Source organism: Aspergillus oryzae, chromosome 8 (assembly GCF_000184455.2).
Source record: "Aspergillus oryzae RIB40 DNA, chromosome 8".
NCBI lineage: Eukaryota > Fungi > Ascomycota > Eurotiomycetes > Eurotiales > Aspergillaceae > Aspergillus > Aspergillus oryzae.
The window spans coordinates 1,709,690-1,726,191 of record NC_036442.1 but is presented as its reverse complement, the minus strand read 5'-3'; the positions used below and the strand labels follow the sequence as shown (position 1 = coordinate 1,726,191).

Here is a 16,502-nt window from a genome sequence, read left to right as displayed (position 1 = left end):
TCCAACAGCTTGAGCAATACTATCCCTTTTACCTCAAACCCTTGGCTTTACCTTGGTGGTACTTTTAGTCTCTTCCAATGACATGTCGCGGGGTGTGGAATCTCCGTGTGAAAGGTCCGTGACATATACTAGATGACTCCATAGTTCCCCATACTGACAACTACGTTTAGGGAAATGGTATCGGTACGGTGATTCGGCTTGGTTAATTACTCCTCCTGGGCATATATCCACGCTGCGAAAGCTCAACCAGTTGCTTGGCAACCCGGACAACATCAAAGGCTGGAAGAAGGTCACATCACCTACCCTTGATCTTTCCGACATGGACTTCATCTACACTCTTGATACGGAAACTGGAACTTTCAAAATCTCCCAAGGGAAGCGCTTTACCAGACCCCTATTTCCTGTACCGACGGACACATATCTCAAGCCCGCTACCCTTCGGGAGGGCCATGATATTGGTATCCGTTTCACTGATTTGGGGTATTCTCACCTTGTCCCACATAAGTATACCAGAGTCGACGAGCTCGACCTGCAACGACTCAATCTAAAAAGATTACAGTTGGAATTTGGTATTCCGACTGCCATGAATGAGCTACAGGAGCGGATCTTTACGGACTTTTTCTTCAGATGGAATCGGTACCTTGACCCTTCTGATTGGGGATACACGAATCGTGACTTCAAATCACTTTCCATGGCCCTCTTGAGTTTAGCAGCTTGGGACTTTGAGGTCACGTCAGGAAGTAGAACTGACATGGGTAAAGCAGTACTTGAACAATGGCAGTATCCCAAGACGGAGGTTTTCTGGTTCCACAGGTTCCTTGTTGTGATTCAGGAGGACATCCTTCCTGTATCAATGAAAAGCATAGCTATACTGAAGGCCAGAATATATCTGGATCACAATGGAGCAAACGGCCATGTGCCTCGCTTGATCCTTCTTTCTCCTATCCATGTCGCCTTTGTGGAGCTTCGCAAAGATGGCGATTGGTGTAGCAAAAGTCTGTTATTAGTCACTAGCTCCTCAGCAGCTTGGTGCTCACCTGGTTTCCGAGCCCTGTCAAGGGCTTTATCGTCGAACTACCAGACTCCCATTGGGGATACCGCGGCCCAATTCGAGAAATGGAGGGTTGCTCTCCCGTTTGAAATACTGCATATGATACTGAAGCTGTGCGAACCCCGGGATGCTGTTTCTTTTGCCCAAGCTTCAGTCGCTGTCGAGAAATGCTCCTATACTTCTATTCCCCAATTCAAGGGCCTAGCTGTGCGAGAATTTGTCTTGTCTATTCCATGCTGCGGTGAACCTGCTGGATTAGACGTCCGAGGACTTTGCTGCGCTGAATGTTATGCTTGGCAGCATCTCGCATGCGTCGGTCTGCTACATTGGCCGCCTGATGTGCAATACATCTGTTCCAAGTGCCAAAAGGAAGAACCGAACTATCGTCTGGTTCTTCTAAACAGCCGGCAATATAGATGGAGAGACCGGCCAGTGCATATCGGGAAGTCTGCGATGTCACTACGATATGAAGGGTATGCGAGTGCCAAACCAGCAAGCTATTGCATTTCTTTCAAGGGCATGTTCTCTGGTATTTCTTATGTGCTTGAGACTATACCTGAGATGAAGTCGGACGGGAGGCGTTTTGGTCGATTTCAAGACGAAGATAAGGTACTTCTCTACTTATGAATATTCCAACCAACGTAACACTGTTCTATCACTGTCTCTACAGTTTATAGTGACTTTCTCTCTGCCATAACGTATGGGTTCAAATTGTGCTCAGTTGATGTTGACAGATGTCCTTAATTCATTTTTCTCAGGGTTCGTCTGAGAATGACTAGTCGGAGGAAATGATAACGCTGTGTCCCATATTTGACGGTGCCTTTACACGTGTACTATATGGTGTTAGTATAAAAAGGTATAGGGAGCTACTAGTAGTGGCTGAGGGTGTTGAACACAGCCCCCACTCGACATTGCTAGTGGGATGGATGCCTAATACCGCACTGTCCGCTAATAAAATACGTGCATCACTAGGCCGTGACCGGATTACTATCGGCAAATTTACGTTTCTGGTAAAGTCCGACGGGCATATACTTATTCGTTGTTTAGCGAAACAGGGATATAAAGCAGCAGGCCTCTTTTCTGTCTTTGCACTCCTCAATTCTTCCTCTTGCATTATCATTACCAGATACATTTATAACCCCTGAGATAGAGAAGAGATCTACAATGACGGCATTCAAACCTCTTCTATCACCGTTTCATGTCTCGAAGGAGCCGAAAAACCCTCGGGGAGTACTTCGGCTCCCACGAAACATTCCTTCAACATCAGTAGTAATTCGCGACAATTTTACTCTTTCGACCTGGCTTTTCTTGGGAGGACTCCTACAAGGGCTCGCCGTGATAATCTTCGGCACCTACGCCCTCATCCCGACAATGTTAATCCTCCTATACCGCACAACCGACCACTTGCTGATGGCTGCCAACATTACCCGCAACCGCTACATGGACGGTGTCATGCAGACAAAAGCCTCCGCGCAAGCCCCCGATGCAAACGGCACCTTCGGAAAGGAAATCGCCTCCGAGTCGATTGTGGTCTTTCACCTAGGCACACGCTCAAACCACCCTCTCGGTCTTCTCGCCCCAGGCTTCTCCGAATTGAACAGACAAGTCATAGCGATGAATCGCGAGATGAACTCTGACCCTGTCAAGTACGGCCTCCTCGGAACCTCAGCCTGGGGTAAGCAGGACGACCCCGCAGGTAATGAGCTTATGGCAATTTACTACCTCCGGGATTACGATGCGTTACATCGGTTTGCGCACGGCCCACTCCACGTGGAGGGCATGAGGTGGTGGACGAAGATCGTTAAGGATCATCCACATATTGCGATTTACCATGAGACATATCTTGTGCCTAAGGGGAAGTGGGAAAATATCTATATTAACTCGAAACTGACAGGCATGGGGGATACGTGGTTTCCCGTCGTTGAGAAGGAGGAGGGAGAGGAGGGTGGGGTGTCGCGGTTTGTAAGGCCAATTGTGGATGCAAAGCATCCCACCCTGAGATCTGCCGCCCGGAGGCTGGTGATGCGTCAGTTGGAGGGGGCTGAGAAGGGAGAGGATGACTTGTATGACAGGACGTGGTAGTTGTATGGCTAGCGAGGTTGGCGCCTATCAACTGCTCTTCTTGCCCTTCGTTTGAGCTTTGAATTTCTAAATATAGATCGTGTCTGTTCGAGCATTACCATATCATACATATATCTACTTTGAACTAGAATTATTCTTCTCTGATAAAGGTGGGAGGCTGATATAGATCGTACTCTGAATCCTTCATTGTTGTTGTTAGCAGCCTGTATGGTACTATTCGGGACCCAAGATGCGAAGGTGTTAAGCACTAAAGGCCCTATTAGGTTCCTGGCTACGTATAAAATCTAAGATGGCTATTTCTTCATATCGGTGGGGTCCCTAAATTGAAGGGTGGTGTCATGAAACCTTATTGGTACTACTTTAATGGACGTCAGTGTTTTATTCGCTTCTCTTTTTACTAAATTAGAAATGGAGATTAAGTCAAGAGTGGGAAATTCTGCCCGTCCTGCGAGGTTGGTCTAGAAGAGATAAAGTATGGCCGACAAAAATAAGCAATACTCTAACGGTCGCTTTCTCTCTAAATCATTCTCCATGCAGAGGTCTGTCTCATGGGAGCCTCCCGGGATTGTATCCCTTGTTGGGGGGGATGCTTCGTTTCCCTAGGGGATATCTACCTTGAGTGCTTAAGCCCTCTGGAAAACTATATCTGAGGGTAATCTGACTTGGGTGCTTATACTCCTTGAATTCTGCGCAAGGGAGACGGACTGGAAAGTCCAAACAGACTCAGTAGCAGGGCAGTCTATGTAAGACCTGCTACGTAGTAAGGCAGACCACTGTTGAGATAAGAATGGTCTCATGAGCATAGTTTTCTTCAGACGGACCACAATTTTCCCACCTTATCGGAATGTTGCGTGGACACTTAACTTCTCATGACGGGCCACCGTTTCCTCCACTGCTACTGCTGCTCATTGGATGCTGCCAATGGTATGGGTAACGGATCTTCTGCAGTTTCTAATCTTTCGTTCGATCCCGGGTTTGTCTTGTTCTGTCTCATGCACTGTATGGCATAGCCTACTCCGACGATGAACCCCAAACCACTCAATCCAATTCCAAGGTACAATGCACCACGGTATCCCTCGAGCACCAGATCATTTGCCACATTGACCTCCACCACGCCAGCAATACCAAGGCCCAAACTTTGCGAATAGTAAACAACGGTCGCGATTAGGCTCGCTGCAATACCTTGGTGTTCAACGGGCACGAGATTGCTCAACAGAATTGTACCTGCGGGAAAACTCATATCCATCCCAAAGGGGCTGAGTAAGTATGCCCAAAAAACGTTGAGCCAGTAGGTTTGGTGGACGGGCATTGTTGCAAGGATAACGTTGCCGACGCAAAACCATATCAGCGAGAAAGCGAGAATTACTGGTGGCGTTACCCCCCTAGTTAGGAGATTCGAAGTCAAGATGCTAGCAGCGATACCAGCTGGGGGCACTGGACTGAGTTGTGCCGCCACTGAGAGCACGCTATTGCCGCGAAGAAGAATCATAAAGTTGATCGAATAATAGCACAGTATACCAAAGGATGACCACCCAAGACCTTCTATGAAAAGGATCCAGGCAGCGTCGCGGTCGATCTGTGCCACCGGAACAATCGGGTGCGCAGTTCTTTTTTCGAGTGGGAAAAATACAGCGATGAGGAACAAACCGATGATGAGAGTCGTGATGCATTGTGCACTGGCCCATCCTGTTTCCGGGGCACGATTCCAAGCAAAGTTAAAGAGAACAAGACCTGGGGAAAGCGATTTAGCTCGTTGTGGCATGACAGGGTTTGATTTCTTACCACTAATGATTGTCAACGTTCCCAGATAATCGAACGGTTCCCTTGTCGGTGAAGGCTTCCTACCGATATGTGGGACGAAGAGACATGCCAGACCCCCGTATATCAGACAGGCAATGGCGTTAATGTAGAAAACCCATGGCCAGCTTGCTAGCTGAGCGAGCAACGCCGAAAATACGGCTCCGAGGGTGAAGCCAATAGGCGCTCCAGCGGCGTAGAGCGAAAATGCTAGATTCTTCCTGGGACCCGGCTTGTAGATCATCCCAAGGATAGCCAGCGCGCTCGGGACCAGTGCGGCGGCAGCTATACCCTGGAAGGCTCGGCAGATGTCAAAGAAGACCTGCGACCCACTGTAGACAGATATGCCTGCGAGGAGAGCCCATAACGAAAACCAACCCCATGCCGCAACGAAAAGACTTTTGTGGCCGACGATGTCCCCCACACGGCCAAATGCTAGCATAAAGGTACCCGATGTGAGCGCGTAGGCAGCGGGATACCAGGCTATGTCGGCTGACTCTGCTCCAAAGGCCTCTCCAATCACTAGACCAGGGAGAAAACTCTGGGCTAGCGAAGCCTGCACCATTCCTTGAGCCGAACATATCGTAAATAGCATGACAATTTCTCTTGTAAGAGATAAGCCATTAATATGGAACACGTTCTCCTCCCTTTTCTTTTTGAACATTATAATATTCGAATCGCTTTCCTCGATAAGATCTTGAACGTAAAGACTTGTTGATGTAGGCTGCTTATAGCTTGCTATGAAGTAAAAAGACGAGAACAGAGCACAAGTCTTCAGTGAACAGCTATGTATCCAGTGCCTTTAGGGCACATCCATGGTGCGTGGGAATATCATCCCTGGCAAAGGCCTCAGGCCAAAGTCACGTTATTAGTCACAATGTCTCCGAGCGGAGTGATATTTCCTCCGACTGCCAACAATTTACCTGCTGAGAACCTGAGAACACAGTATATGGGTTATACAAACAACTTCAATATGTTTCCGATTCAGTATTATCATCCTGCCAATATCTTCGTTGCACGCATCGTAAGCCAGAGGCTTGATTTATCAGCACAATCTGTATATCTACCCAATGGAACTCTCTTTGCGTAATGATCACTTCAATGATCAGCTAACATGACCAGTAGGGACATGCCACAGAAGAAGTACGCCTTCATTAACTATATTTTCCAGACCGACCTCACAAATCTTATCGGTCTTCAAGTTCTTGGATGTAGTGATACTCTATGCCCAAACGTATTCTCGATCAAGAAACTGTCATAATTGAATTAACTTATGTCAAGAACACCATACCGACCTGTATTATAGGCTGGGATTTCAAGGTGACCAATGGTAGGCCGCATGTTTGCTCTGCAAATGAAACCTCAACCTTGGGTGATTACAAATTCTTTAATGTAGGGAAGCCCCTTTCTAGGGTAAAGAGTGTTGACAAACTGAAGACCGCTCTCACTATGGCTTGTGTTCTCTAGTCTGTGCTAGAATTGCTCACTTTTGTTGGTTATTAAATCTCTTATCCCATTTTTCCATCCTATCTTCAGTAACATCATCAATGCTAAATCCGTAAACCTTGGAGCTGGATTTATTAACAATCCATCAAGATCACCCATGTTATATACTCCGCTTTCATCATTCCAAATGGGTACTAGCTCAAGTATATTCGGGAGACGACTTGTAGAGCCACAAGATAATAGGGATTCTGTAATCCTTACTGCCTTAATATCTCTAATACTACTACTGCTCACCCCTTCAGCTTCCTTGGTAAATATACTCTAGAATGTATTCTTCAAAGTAATAGAATTATTAAACTAGACCCAGCCACTCATAAGATAGACGTTACCTATCAGTCTTTGGTACATATATAGATTTAAGCCAATAGGACACTCTCTACTTTAGCCTAATCAATAACCCAACTTAAATTGAAAAATGTTTTGGTCATAATAATATTACAACGCAACAATATGTACTAGACTTATATGACAGGATCTGTTGAACCATCGTCGATATACAACTACTGTAATGCTCCTATCGAATCCACCTCCCCATCCATTCTTTATTAATTCTCTTCGCCTCGTCAACAAGCCCAAGCTCCAACAGCAACTGCACAACGCCCCTAACAGACGAGTGTAAAGAGCTACTCACCCACGCATGCGTCGGGGCCGTATGCTCCCCGATAAAGATCGTATTATGTTCAGTCTGATGATAAGCCGGAATATAAAGCCGATGTTGCTCGACATCAGGCCGACACCACGATGTAGCAGTATGCTCATCCTGCAACCAGCAGAGTCGTTCATAATCACCAGTATACAACTCACGAGCCTGTTCTCCATGCAGGGAAACCACAGCATCCAGCACAGTCTGCACATGCTCTTCATCTGAGAAACTGACGAACCGATCACTCCAATCTCCACCACGGTAATGCATGATAAGGCCCGGGCGGGACTCATTCAGTCCGTAAACGGGGTAGTACAAGGCTCCGACAGAATTGCTCGGTGGAGTAGAATACCCGCCGTAAATAGGCTTATCACCGTTCTCCCAGAAGCGCTCCGAGAAGAGCAGAGCCACCTTACAGGCAGACTTGAACCGCAACCCAGCCTCACTGATGGCGCGGCCCAGAACTGAAGAAAACTTAGGCAAGTCCATGAACCGCGTCATAGTAAAGGGCACCGCCATAATCGTATAATCATATGTCTTGCTCTCGTATGTCCGATTTTCAACGGATGGATACCATGACAAGCGTGTCTGCATGCGCCCATCAGGCCCATCAACAGCCTCTAGCTTCCGAATCTTCCTGTCCAGAACAAGCCGGTCGCTGACATGTGGCAAGAATGCATCCGATAACCGGTTGAACCCACGGTCGATGCAAACCCATTCCGTCTCCCCCAAAGAACCAGGACTCCCATCTAACCCAAGGTTGGAATTATGATGCATCTCATCCCAGAACACATCATAGTCACTATCTGTCCAAATAGCATCCGTCACATTCACACTAGCGTTGAACACATGCTTCATCATCGCCTGCTCGCTCCACTCGTCCAATCCACGATCCATGACAGCCCGATGCGCCCGCCACACATCCCTCTGAATGAACTTCAGCATGTCCTTCGCACTCAATATTCCCTCCATCTTACTCTTAGTTCTCTCGTACTCAGCAGTGGTCATGGGATCCTTAGTCCCCAATCCAGTTTCATTCCCATATACCTCCCGCCTGGTCGGAATAGACCCATCAGCCAACCGACCTGTCCCGCGAGCCAACAACTCATTCTCATGATGCTGGATCCACGGAATGAAATCAATCTTCCACTGGCTCTCATTCCCATTCATATTATTTAACAGCTCCGACAGCTGGAACACCATGGCATGGTCCGAGTACTCCACCGTCTCGCCGTCGTTATACCGAACCCTAACAGGCAGCCGCATGGGCCCCATTTCGGCCCATTCGCCTGTGTTCCCTACGAGTTTGGTTCGGAAACGCCCTCCTACCCGGTTACTCGCTTCGAGTATTTCCCAATTGTGGATTCCGACGCTATCGAGGAGGAGGGCGGCTGTGAGGCCTGAGATGCCGGCGCCGATGATGGCGATTGTGGTGTTTTTGTTTGTGAAGTTGTGTGTTTCATTGTTGGTGTTTATGGCGTTGATGCCGTCGAACCAAGCGCCGAGGGCGTCGAAGTCTTGGAGCTTGGGCGTTGCGGTTGTCAAAGGAAGGAGGAAGGGGAGGAGGACGTGAGGTCTCATTTTGAGGGAGTTGAGAAGGAGGGTTTTGGAAGGGTTGGTTTCGGAGGGGAGGAGGATTTGGTTCGAATCCATTGTGAGGTTATATCCGGCTCGGTAGGGACCTTGTAGATGTTTACCTTGGTGGATAGTTTTGATCTTCCTGTTCCTGGTGTCGATCGTTATTAGGTGCGTCCGCAAGGTACTGGTTTAACCGCACGACGATTTTTCGGATGCAAAGAATTACGTGGTATAACGAAAGAGGAAATAATATAATGAAATAACTTTTCAGCATTCAACTCTATCTGATTAAGAGGGGGTATAAAAAGTATCGAAAGCAATCCAGAACACAAACCCGAAATCTCTATACAAGAACGCCATCAATCCAAAAGCGACTAAAAGTGCGGGGCATTCAAAGCCATCAAGCAAATCAGCCCAGCAACCAATCCAGCACAAGGCAAGGTCAAAACCCAGCCCATGAAGATGAATGCAAGCTGACGCCAGTTCACTGCTCCCGCATCAAAGTTCATGAGAGCCACACCGGTAGCGGCTCCAACAAGACACTGTGTGGTAGAAACAGGGAGACCCAGTCTCGACGCCAAGAGGACGGTAACAGCAGCTCCTAGCTCAGTGGCAAACCCACGAGTGGGCGACATTTGGGTAATCTTGTTACCCATTGCCCGTAGCACGTTGTAGCCATAGAACCAGAATCCGGCACCCAAGAGCAGACCAGCAATGACGAGGAACCAGACGGGAGTTTCCGATTTGGTGTTCACCGCACCGGAGAGGTAGGTGGCGTACGAACCAGCCCAGGGACCAACGGCGTTGGCGACGTCGTTAGAGCCGTGTGCGATAGACATCATCATGGCAGAGACAACTTGGCAGTAGGTCCAGAGATGCTCGACGCGGTCGTCGTAGCGGTGGGCACGGGCGTGGACGGCACGGAGATGCTCGGAGTCGTGGGTGATGACATCCCGGGTGACACCCTGGAGGAGGATGAATTTGGTCCAGCCCCAGTATTTGGCCGGGTGGAACCAGGTGAGGTGTTCGACGGGTTGGAGGAAGCGCTCGTGGGGACCGATGATAGCTTTTTTCGGTTGGATTTGGGGAGTAGCCATGGCTGATTCGGCAGTGCGCTCGACGTCGGAAATGTTCGTGTCTTTCTGGTCGGTTGCTTTCTCGGTGTCCTTCTTGCCGGCGCGGACTTCGCCATGGGCATCTTCATAGTAGTTGGTGACGAAGCTGTCACCCTTGCCAGGCCAATAGATGGGGCAGTCATCCTTGAGCAGCCAGGGTCCGAGAGGAATGTGCCAGACTCGGATGCGAGGGTCTTGTTTTACGAGGCGACGGTGGAAGTAGGGGACGAAGAAGACGTAGGAAATAAGGAGGCAGCCGAAGAAGACGCCGAGGATGATACCGACGGCCTTGCCGGCACCGAACTCCTCAAGCGAAGGAGCGGTAGGGGCCTCAACAACAATAAAGAGGGCGAGGATAGCTCCGGTCAAGGAGAGGTAGAAGGGAATGAGACGCATGCCCCACTTGAAAGAGTCCTTACGCTCCAGCACGCTATACTTGAGGGTACCGAAGATGATAGCTGAGAAGCCGCAAGCCACAGCCGGGGCGATACCCCAGGATGCTGCAATCTGGGACACACTGCCACTCTTCCATCCCCAAGAAATTTCTGCTTGTGTAGCGAACCCAACACCGACCAAGGCACCGACGACGGTCTGCGTGGTTGATACCGGCCACCCGAAGTGCGTGGCCCACATCAACCAAGCGGCACTTCCAACTTCTGCACAGCCCATGGCTAGCATGAAGGTGCCGGGCTTGCCCATGAAGCGGTCGGGACTGATAATGCCAGATTTAATTGTAGAGGTCACACGACTACCCAAAGCAACGGCACCGACGAACTCTGTGATGGTAGCAAGAATACCAGCCTGCCACATCTCCAAGGTCCGGGCAGCCACAGACGTTGCGTATGAGTTGGCCACATCGTTGGCACCATTTCCGAAGGCGCTGAAGACGAAGGCAATAGAGGTGATTGCCAGAATCCAGTCATACTTGGCGGTAATGGCGGGAATCATGTTGGGCGGGGTGCCGAACCGCACCGAAAGAGGATGTGAAGGGCGAGGAAAAGGATTGGTATAAAGTTGATGTTGTCTTGGGGGAACTGGATATCTCTGCACCTCAAAATTGTTATTCTACGGGCGGAAGAGTATTAAGTAGTAACCCATCTCTACTATGGTCGGGGAGACTGCTACGTTCGGCGAAAACGTGCTGACAGACTTCATGCCAAGGTATCGAATGCTGCATCTCATCTCGGCACACTAGCTGGCAGTGATTGGTATTCTCGAGAACGTGAGCTCTGGCTTTGCACACATTGGTCGAAGGCTCATCTTCCGCTCGCAGCATGCCGAGAGGAGCGGACTTGGCGCCAAGTGCCGCCCAGACGCCATCCGATGGAACTGGATACTAAGAGCACCCAATCAGAAGGCCCTCCTGAGCACGTTCCTGATCTTCTGGTTGAGGATGAGGTTCGAGATAGTCGTTTAGGGTTGCTGGACCGGTGGGAAGATATCCCTAAGCCCATCTTGGTATCTCGGCGCGTGACTTGGCGGAAACCTTCAACCTGCGCACGCTGGCAAGACCCTAACTCACGAGGAGATTTGCCACTTTTGGGAAATTGCTCGGGTGAAATCGAAGTTTCGAAATACCATGCGTGGCATTTCCCAGCCCACGTGGGAGCGTCTGCCGGTGATCGTAACTTCGTTGCAGTCGAGGCGTCATAGACTGGCCTCGGACATTGTGTGGGTCTTGAAGGGGCAGTGCACAAGCGATCACTTGCCACTGAGCATCAATTGGAGCTCGACACACATTAGTTCGGGCAGAATGTTGCCGTAGAGCATGTTTATGGAATATTCTATGTGCAATTCTGTGAAATTTTCCGACCTATAGCAACATGTTCCCAGGCTGCAGGATGATTTTGGCTTACAGAACGTACTACAACAACATCACTTCAACTAAGGCGAGATGGCCGAGCGGTCTAAGGCGGTTAGTACACCTATGATACCCTTATCTTCTCAAACCAATAACTAATAATCTCTTAGCTGGAGTAAGGTTCCAGTCTCGAAAGGGGCGTGGGTTCAAATCCCACTCTCGTCAACATCCTTTTTGCTTTTTTGTCTCTCTCTTTCATGATTACTCTTTTTTGTTCTCTCTTTCTTTTCGTGCGAGTGGAATTAAAACATAATGAGTGCACACTCTAGGACATTGAGTTAAGAACATAAGACACTACTCTAAGCATATCGCAATTCTAGTAAACACGCTAGTCATCCCGCATTCTCAACAGCGAACACCAACAATCGCGACATATATAACGAGATCCCCATACCTCCAAATGAGTCTTGTGCTTCTGCCCAAATATACTTTGGTACAGTGCGTAACAAGGCTAATAGATAGAGTTCAATCTTGAATGCTGTCGTTGGCCATCTTGAAGGAAATATATATTGACGCGTCCGGCTAAGGTAAATGTAATGTATTTGATAGCGAACCACAGAGAAAATTGATTAACAATGAATCCGTTTACTATTCAAGGCTAAGCCAGGGCTATGTGAACTACTTAAATTGGCATATTTTTTACATGGAGTTAATATAGATCTCGATTCCCCGCTGGGCCAAAAGTCTTCTCTGTTTTCCTTCTCCCGTTTTGAACACGTAATTAACCTCAAGAGATTTTGCCAAATTTCAGCTATGAATATAGATTAAATAGATAATTAACAAAATAAATAAATATATATATATATATATATATATATACATATATATATGTAGAATTAAAATGATCCCTGAATACATCCGGACTATTTGCTTTGAGCCCCATCACTTCAGTTGTAAAAAATAAGTTTATCTTCATCAATAGCACACTAGTCGTCAACGTCAGAATAAAGCTCATCTTCCTGATCATATATTGTGCCGTGTGCTTCATTCATATGAGTGTAGATGGCATCTTCCTCGAATTTGTCACCGCAGAAGTAACACCAATGCGTGAGGCAATCTTCCACTTCACACTTGATGTGACCGCATCCACTGATCTTTTCCGTCATGACTCCACACCCTGGACATGGTCTGACTCGAGTAGTTTGCGGCACACAGCAGTCTTCGCAGCGCCAGTTAGTGACCTCTGTTGGCATTCCCTGGACACAAACTCGTTCTAGGTATGGTTTCGCTGTAGCACAAGCCCGGCACCAGGCGTAGATCCACGTTCCACGATCCTGGATTGCAGCTTGAAGATTTCTGACGGCATGAATCCCCATTCCATGCTTAGCCAGTGTCTTGGCGGAGGGAAACCGTCGACAAAATGGACATGCGAGGGCGGCCGTGTTAATCATTCTACCAGCTGTATTGAGGCCATACCAGTGCGATAGACAGCCCTTGCAGATCCGCTCCTGACACCCTCGACGTCCACAGGCGGAGTTGAGCGCTGTGGGATGAAAATTGCTGAAGCAGAGGGAACAGGCGACTTTCCCAGAACGATGTCGGGATACGAAACCCTGTAGTTTGGAGATTATTGACTCACTATTCCGAACAAGCTTGCCTCGCACTGTGAGACGTGGGTCTGACACCGGGAAAAGTGTGATACGGGAGTTAAAGTTATCGGGCCCGATTGTTGAAACGGTGTGGTAAAGGGAGCGGTCGCTGAAAACATGGCCTTCTGGCTGCAGCGAGTCTTTAATGAGCCAGGACAGCGTGTTCTCTCCAGCCAGCTGCGCTGCACTGGTCTCCTCGCTGACTATTGTCTGCCGGCCTGCCGTACACGCTGGGCAAGTAAAATCAGCCTCAGAGAAGTTAGCGGGACGATATGGTTCCGGCCAGATAATCCGACTCAGGCACCGATTGCATTCCACACAGGGCGCATCATGGAGTGGGTGCTGTACGTCCTCTGTAGATTTTGAAGCGTTGCGTGCTCTGCAGTAGTAGCATTTCGGCCGGACCCGTAGCTTGTCGACGCCATATACCACATATTGTGCCCTACAGGTTGGGGTGCAGCATTCTACCCATGTCATTGGCGTCTGCTCGGTATCCTCCTTTGTAGCGCCGTACGCCTCGGGAAACTCCGAATTTAGACACATGCCACACTGTTCATTCGAGCCCATGATGGTGACTGATCGTGGATACTGACAGGTCCGACAAGTTACGAGAGGCCCGATGGGCAATGTCGTCTTTTCGGGCTTCCATCCAATCTGAGCGGTAACCGTTGTGTGGAGATTCAGCTCCAAAAACCGGTAAGCGATCAACTTCTCGAAAAGCTCTCGATCACTGGGTTTCAAAAGCGTCGGTGGCTTGACCACTGCAGCAGTGAATTCCCCAGCATCGTCCATTGCCTGTTCCAATGCGTGCAGCTGTTGGTACTTACGATCAGCATCAATGAGTAGGGACATACACGAAACTGTCCATATTTCTGGTGCTTCTATGTTATTCCACCTATCTCTCATAGCTAGTACCTCAATTTCAGCCGCGGAAATTAAAGGTGTGATGCCCAGTCTCAAAGCAAAGGCAGCCAGAATGGAGGCCGGCCGAGACGACAGCATAGTACCCGGGACAACAACATGCAGTAGGATTTGCCAAAAACGGCGTCTATAATCGTCTTTAGCGAGAGCCATGGGAATCCGTGGGACTTCCCAATTCGTCATAGTCGCAAGATGGTCAGGCAAGTCGGCTGGACTCTCAATGTAAGTCAGCTGGGTTAGAACCCGACTTAGACGGCGAAGGATGTCTGGGTGGCATGACCGGCCTATCTCCAGAAGCTCTGCCCTCGTGAACTTGGTAATACCCACCGTCTCCTGCTGGCCCCTCCCGTCGTCAATGGGACTGGAGCGCTCGAAAGTGAGGGTAGGATCGAGGCAAACACAGGGAAATCGTTCGGCCTCTGGGACACTATTGATAAGTTCTGCAACTTCTCCAGAGTAGTCGTATGACGCCTCTAACCATTCCGTCATCCGTGAGCGATCCTCATCGTTCCTTATTCGGCTTACGTGTAAGCTGAATGCGTCGAGTAACTCAGATCGTGCGGGGTGGGTCCGGTCATTGCAGATGTTGCGCCAGAGCGTTGCGAAGACTGCATTGAGAGCGATGACACTCACGTCCTCCGTGATAATATGCTTCAGGTGCTTCACCGCTAGCTCTTGGTATGATGGATCGGTAACCCATGACTTGGCGAAATCGTCGACAGGGCTACCTTTCTTGTGGGTGTATTTCTCCATAATGTAGGGCGACAAGTGCTGTAGCTTGAGACCACCAGCAGGACCGAAACATCCTGGGGTCGGGAAGAACAAGCTCGCTTCTTCGTCGTGTTCACTGTGGAGGCTATCTATCCCCGTCAAGTCTGGGTAGCTGACAAGCTGTGGGTACCTTGCTTCACCAACATCTTCAACAGCCTGCTTGCCTAATCCCATCCAGGTCAACAGAACTTCCAATGGTCACCTTGGTGATGACCGAAGGGAGATCACCATGCAATACGATGCACGAGCCTTGTGTCATGGTACAAAGATAATTATAGTAGCTAACAAAAGAATGGGACATGCCTGGCTGGAGAAGACAAAAGACTTGAGCCTTCTTCTCGCCTTCTCGTAGCAGGTTACATGCGGAAACCCAGTCCTTGAACACCGGGCCATAGCCACCATAACTCGTAGGATCCGATAGGGCTTCGCGTTCGCTTATACCATTATCCTCTATTCGCCACAGATCTGGCAGTTGAGCATTGCCAGCCATATGAGGGGGGGCGTCCGTATAGAAAAGAATCACTGTTTTGGCATCCGGACGCATGACTTCGTAGGCTTTCGCGAGGCCTGTCTTTGCCGCTTCGGGGGTGTCATAGTTTCCTTCTGTTCGAAGAGACGCAGCAATCTCGAGTAGGTCGGGCTGGGTACCCGTCGCATTCTGCGAAGTATCGTACCATCCAGACCATTGCAGCAGGTTCGGGGCGCTGTAGTCACGATAGGCTAATAATCCAATTCGCGAGAAACAGCGGGTGAGCACCGACATGGATACTATCTGACGAAGGGATGCTCTGAGTGACGCCAAGAAGCTACTCATGGAAGCTGTTGCATCGACCACGAGTAGCAGATCGTGTTGCTCTGCCTCGGCGGGGTGTGAATCCTCCATCCTGATGGCTAATTGTCGACACTGTGAGTTGAAAATGAAGTGGTGCGCCTAGCGAAGCAGGTATATATGCTTACTGCTCGTGAGTCATTGTAAAACGCTTGATGTCATTCATTGTTAGTCTCTGAGGAGAACGGCGCTTTCCTTGCATTGGGCTGATGTGAGTCACTGGTGGAAAGTCTAGGTCCTTGTATAGACCTTCCTATTATGGATCCCGCCTTTCGCTCCCCGCATTTACGTTACATGCCCGGAGATACTACTAATTAGCCCAATGCGGGTTCTACTTTCATTGGTGGCCAGTGGGAAGGAACTATGGAATGGGTTACATGACTCATGAGACAGAGCCGCATCACATGGATGGCAGTTGTGGTTAATCATGACATTTGTGGTGTTAGAGGGAATAGATCTATTAATTAAGACACTATACCCTTTCTTAGGTCAGAGTATGATTGAATGCCTTTTTTCTCTGATTTTTAATTAATCCAGACCCTATTCACAGCACCTATAGTAATCAAATACAGATAAAGTAGGGTGTTCTTCGCGGAAAGGGTTGAGTTATACTGTGGCAGGACTGCATCCCTTAAGAGACGGATACAGAGTCCAACTGAGGGTAATAAGGAAGTCGGTTCTATCATAGGGAAGGGTCTTCCGATGGACAAAGTGTGCCCTCAAGCGTCGGAAGAAGGTTATTCACAAATACTTGCGTGT

The 16,502-nt window shown here is 48.9% G+C and overlaps 7 protein-coding genes and 1 non-coding gene across 8 annotated transcripts; 3 read left to right on the top strand and 5 right to left on the bottom strand.

Moving 5' to 3' along the window:
* Positions 1-77: 77 nt before the first annotated feature.
* AO090010000637 (PHD finger domain-containing protein) lies at positions 78-1,830 on the top strand (the record flags this gene model as incomplete). Its single annotated transcript, XM_023233564.1, has 3 exons — positions 78-114; positions 171-1,660; positions 1,810-1,830. The coding sequence occupies 3 exons, from the start codon at positions 78-80 to the stop codon at positions 1,828-1,830; spliced, it is 1,548 nt and encodes a 515-aa protein (XP_023094261.1).
* A 385-nt stretch (positions 1,831-2,215) lies between these two features.
* Positions 2,216-3,133, top strand: fmaE (monooxygenase fmaE; the record flags this gene model as incomplete). Its single annotated transcript, XM_001827548.1, has 1 exon — positions 2,216-3,133. The coding sequence occupies one exon, from the start codon at positions 2,216-2,218 to the stop codon at positions 3,131-3,133; it is 918 nt and encodes a 305-aa protein (XP_001827600.1).
* An 895-nt stretch (positions 3,134-4,028) lies between these two features.
* On the bottom strand, positions 4,029-6,271 carry AO090010000639 (MFS transporter; the record flags this gene model as incomplete). Its single annotated transcript, XM_023233563.1, has 3 exons — positions 4,029-4,864; positions 4,916-5,626; positions 6,226-6,271. The coding sequence occupies 3 exons, from the start codon at positions 6,269-6,271 to the stop codon at positions 4,029-4,031; spliced, it is 1,593 nt and encodes a 530-aa protein (XP_023094262.1).
* Positions 6,272-6,950: 679 nt separating this feature from the next.
* AO090010000640 (flavin monoamine oxidase family protein) lies at positions 6,951-8,660 on the bottom strand (the record flags this gene model as incomplete). Its single annotated transcript, XM_001827550.3, has 1 exon — positions 6,951-8,660. One exon carries the CDS (start codon positions 8,658-8,660, stop codon positions 6,951-6,953), a length of 1,710 nt encoding a protein of 569 aa, XP_001827602.3.
* A 371-nt stretch (positions 8,661-9,031) lies between these two features.
* On the bottom strand, positions 9,032-10,720 carry AO090010000641 (inorganic phosphate transporter; the record flags this gene model as incomplete). Its single annotated transcript, XM_001827551.3, has 1 exon — positions 9,032-10,720. One exon carries the CDS (start codon positions 10,718-10,720, stop codon positions 9,032-9,034), a length of 1,689 nt encoding a protein of 562 aa, XP_001827603.1.
* Positions 10,721-11,660: 940 nt separating this feature from the next.
* On the top strand, positions 11,661-11,798 carry AO090010t00010. Its single transcript has one exon. It is a non-coding gene; the product is annotated as a tRNA-Val (tRNA).
* A 761-nt stretch (positions 11,799-12,559) lies between these two features.
* On the bottom strand, positions 12,560-14,896 carry AO090010000642 (Rcat domain-containing protein; the record flags this gene model as incomplete). The annotated part of the gene is made up of 1 exon (XM_023233562.1): positions 12,560-14,896. One exon carries the CDS (start codon positions 14,894-14,896, stop codon positions 12,560-12,562), a length of 2,337 nt encoding a protein of 778 aa, XP_023094263.1.
* Positions 14,897-15,062: 166 nt separating this feature from the next.
* On the bottom strand, positions 15,063-15,797 carry AO090010000643 (vWA domain-containing protein; the record flags this gene model as incomplete). Its single annotated transcript, XM_023233561.1, has 1 exon — positions 15,063-15,797. One exon carries the CDS (start codon positions 15,795-15,797, stop codon positions 15,063-15,065), a length of 735 nt encoding a protein of 244 aa, XP_023094264.1.
* Positions 15,798-16,502: the final 705 nt, after the last annotated feature.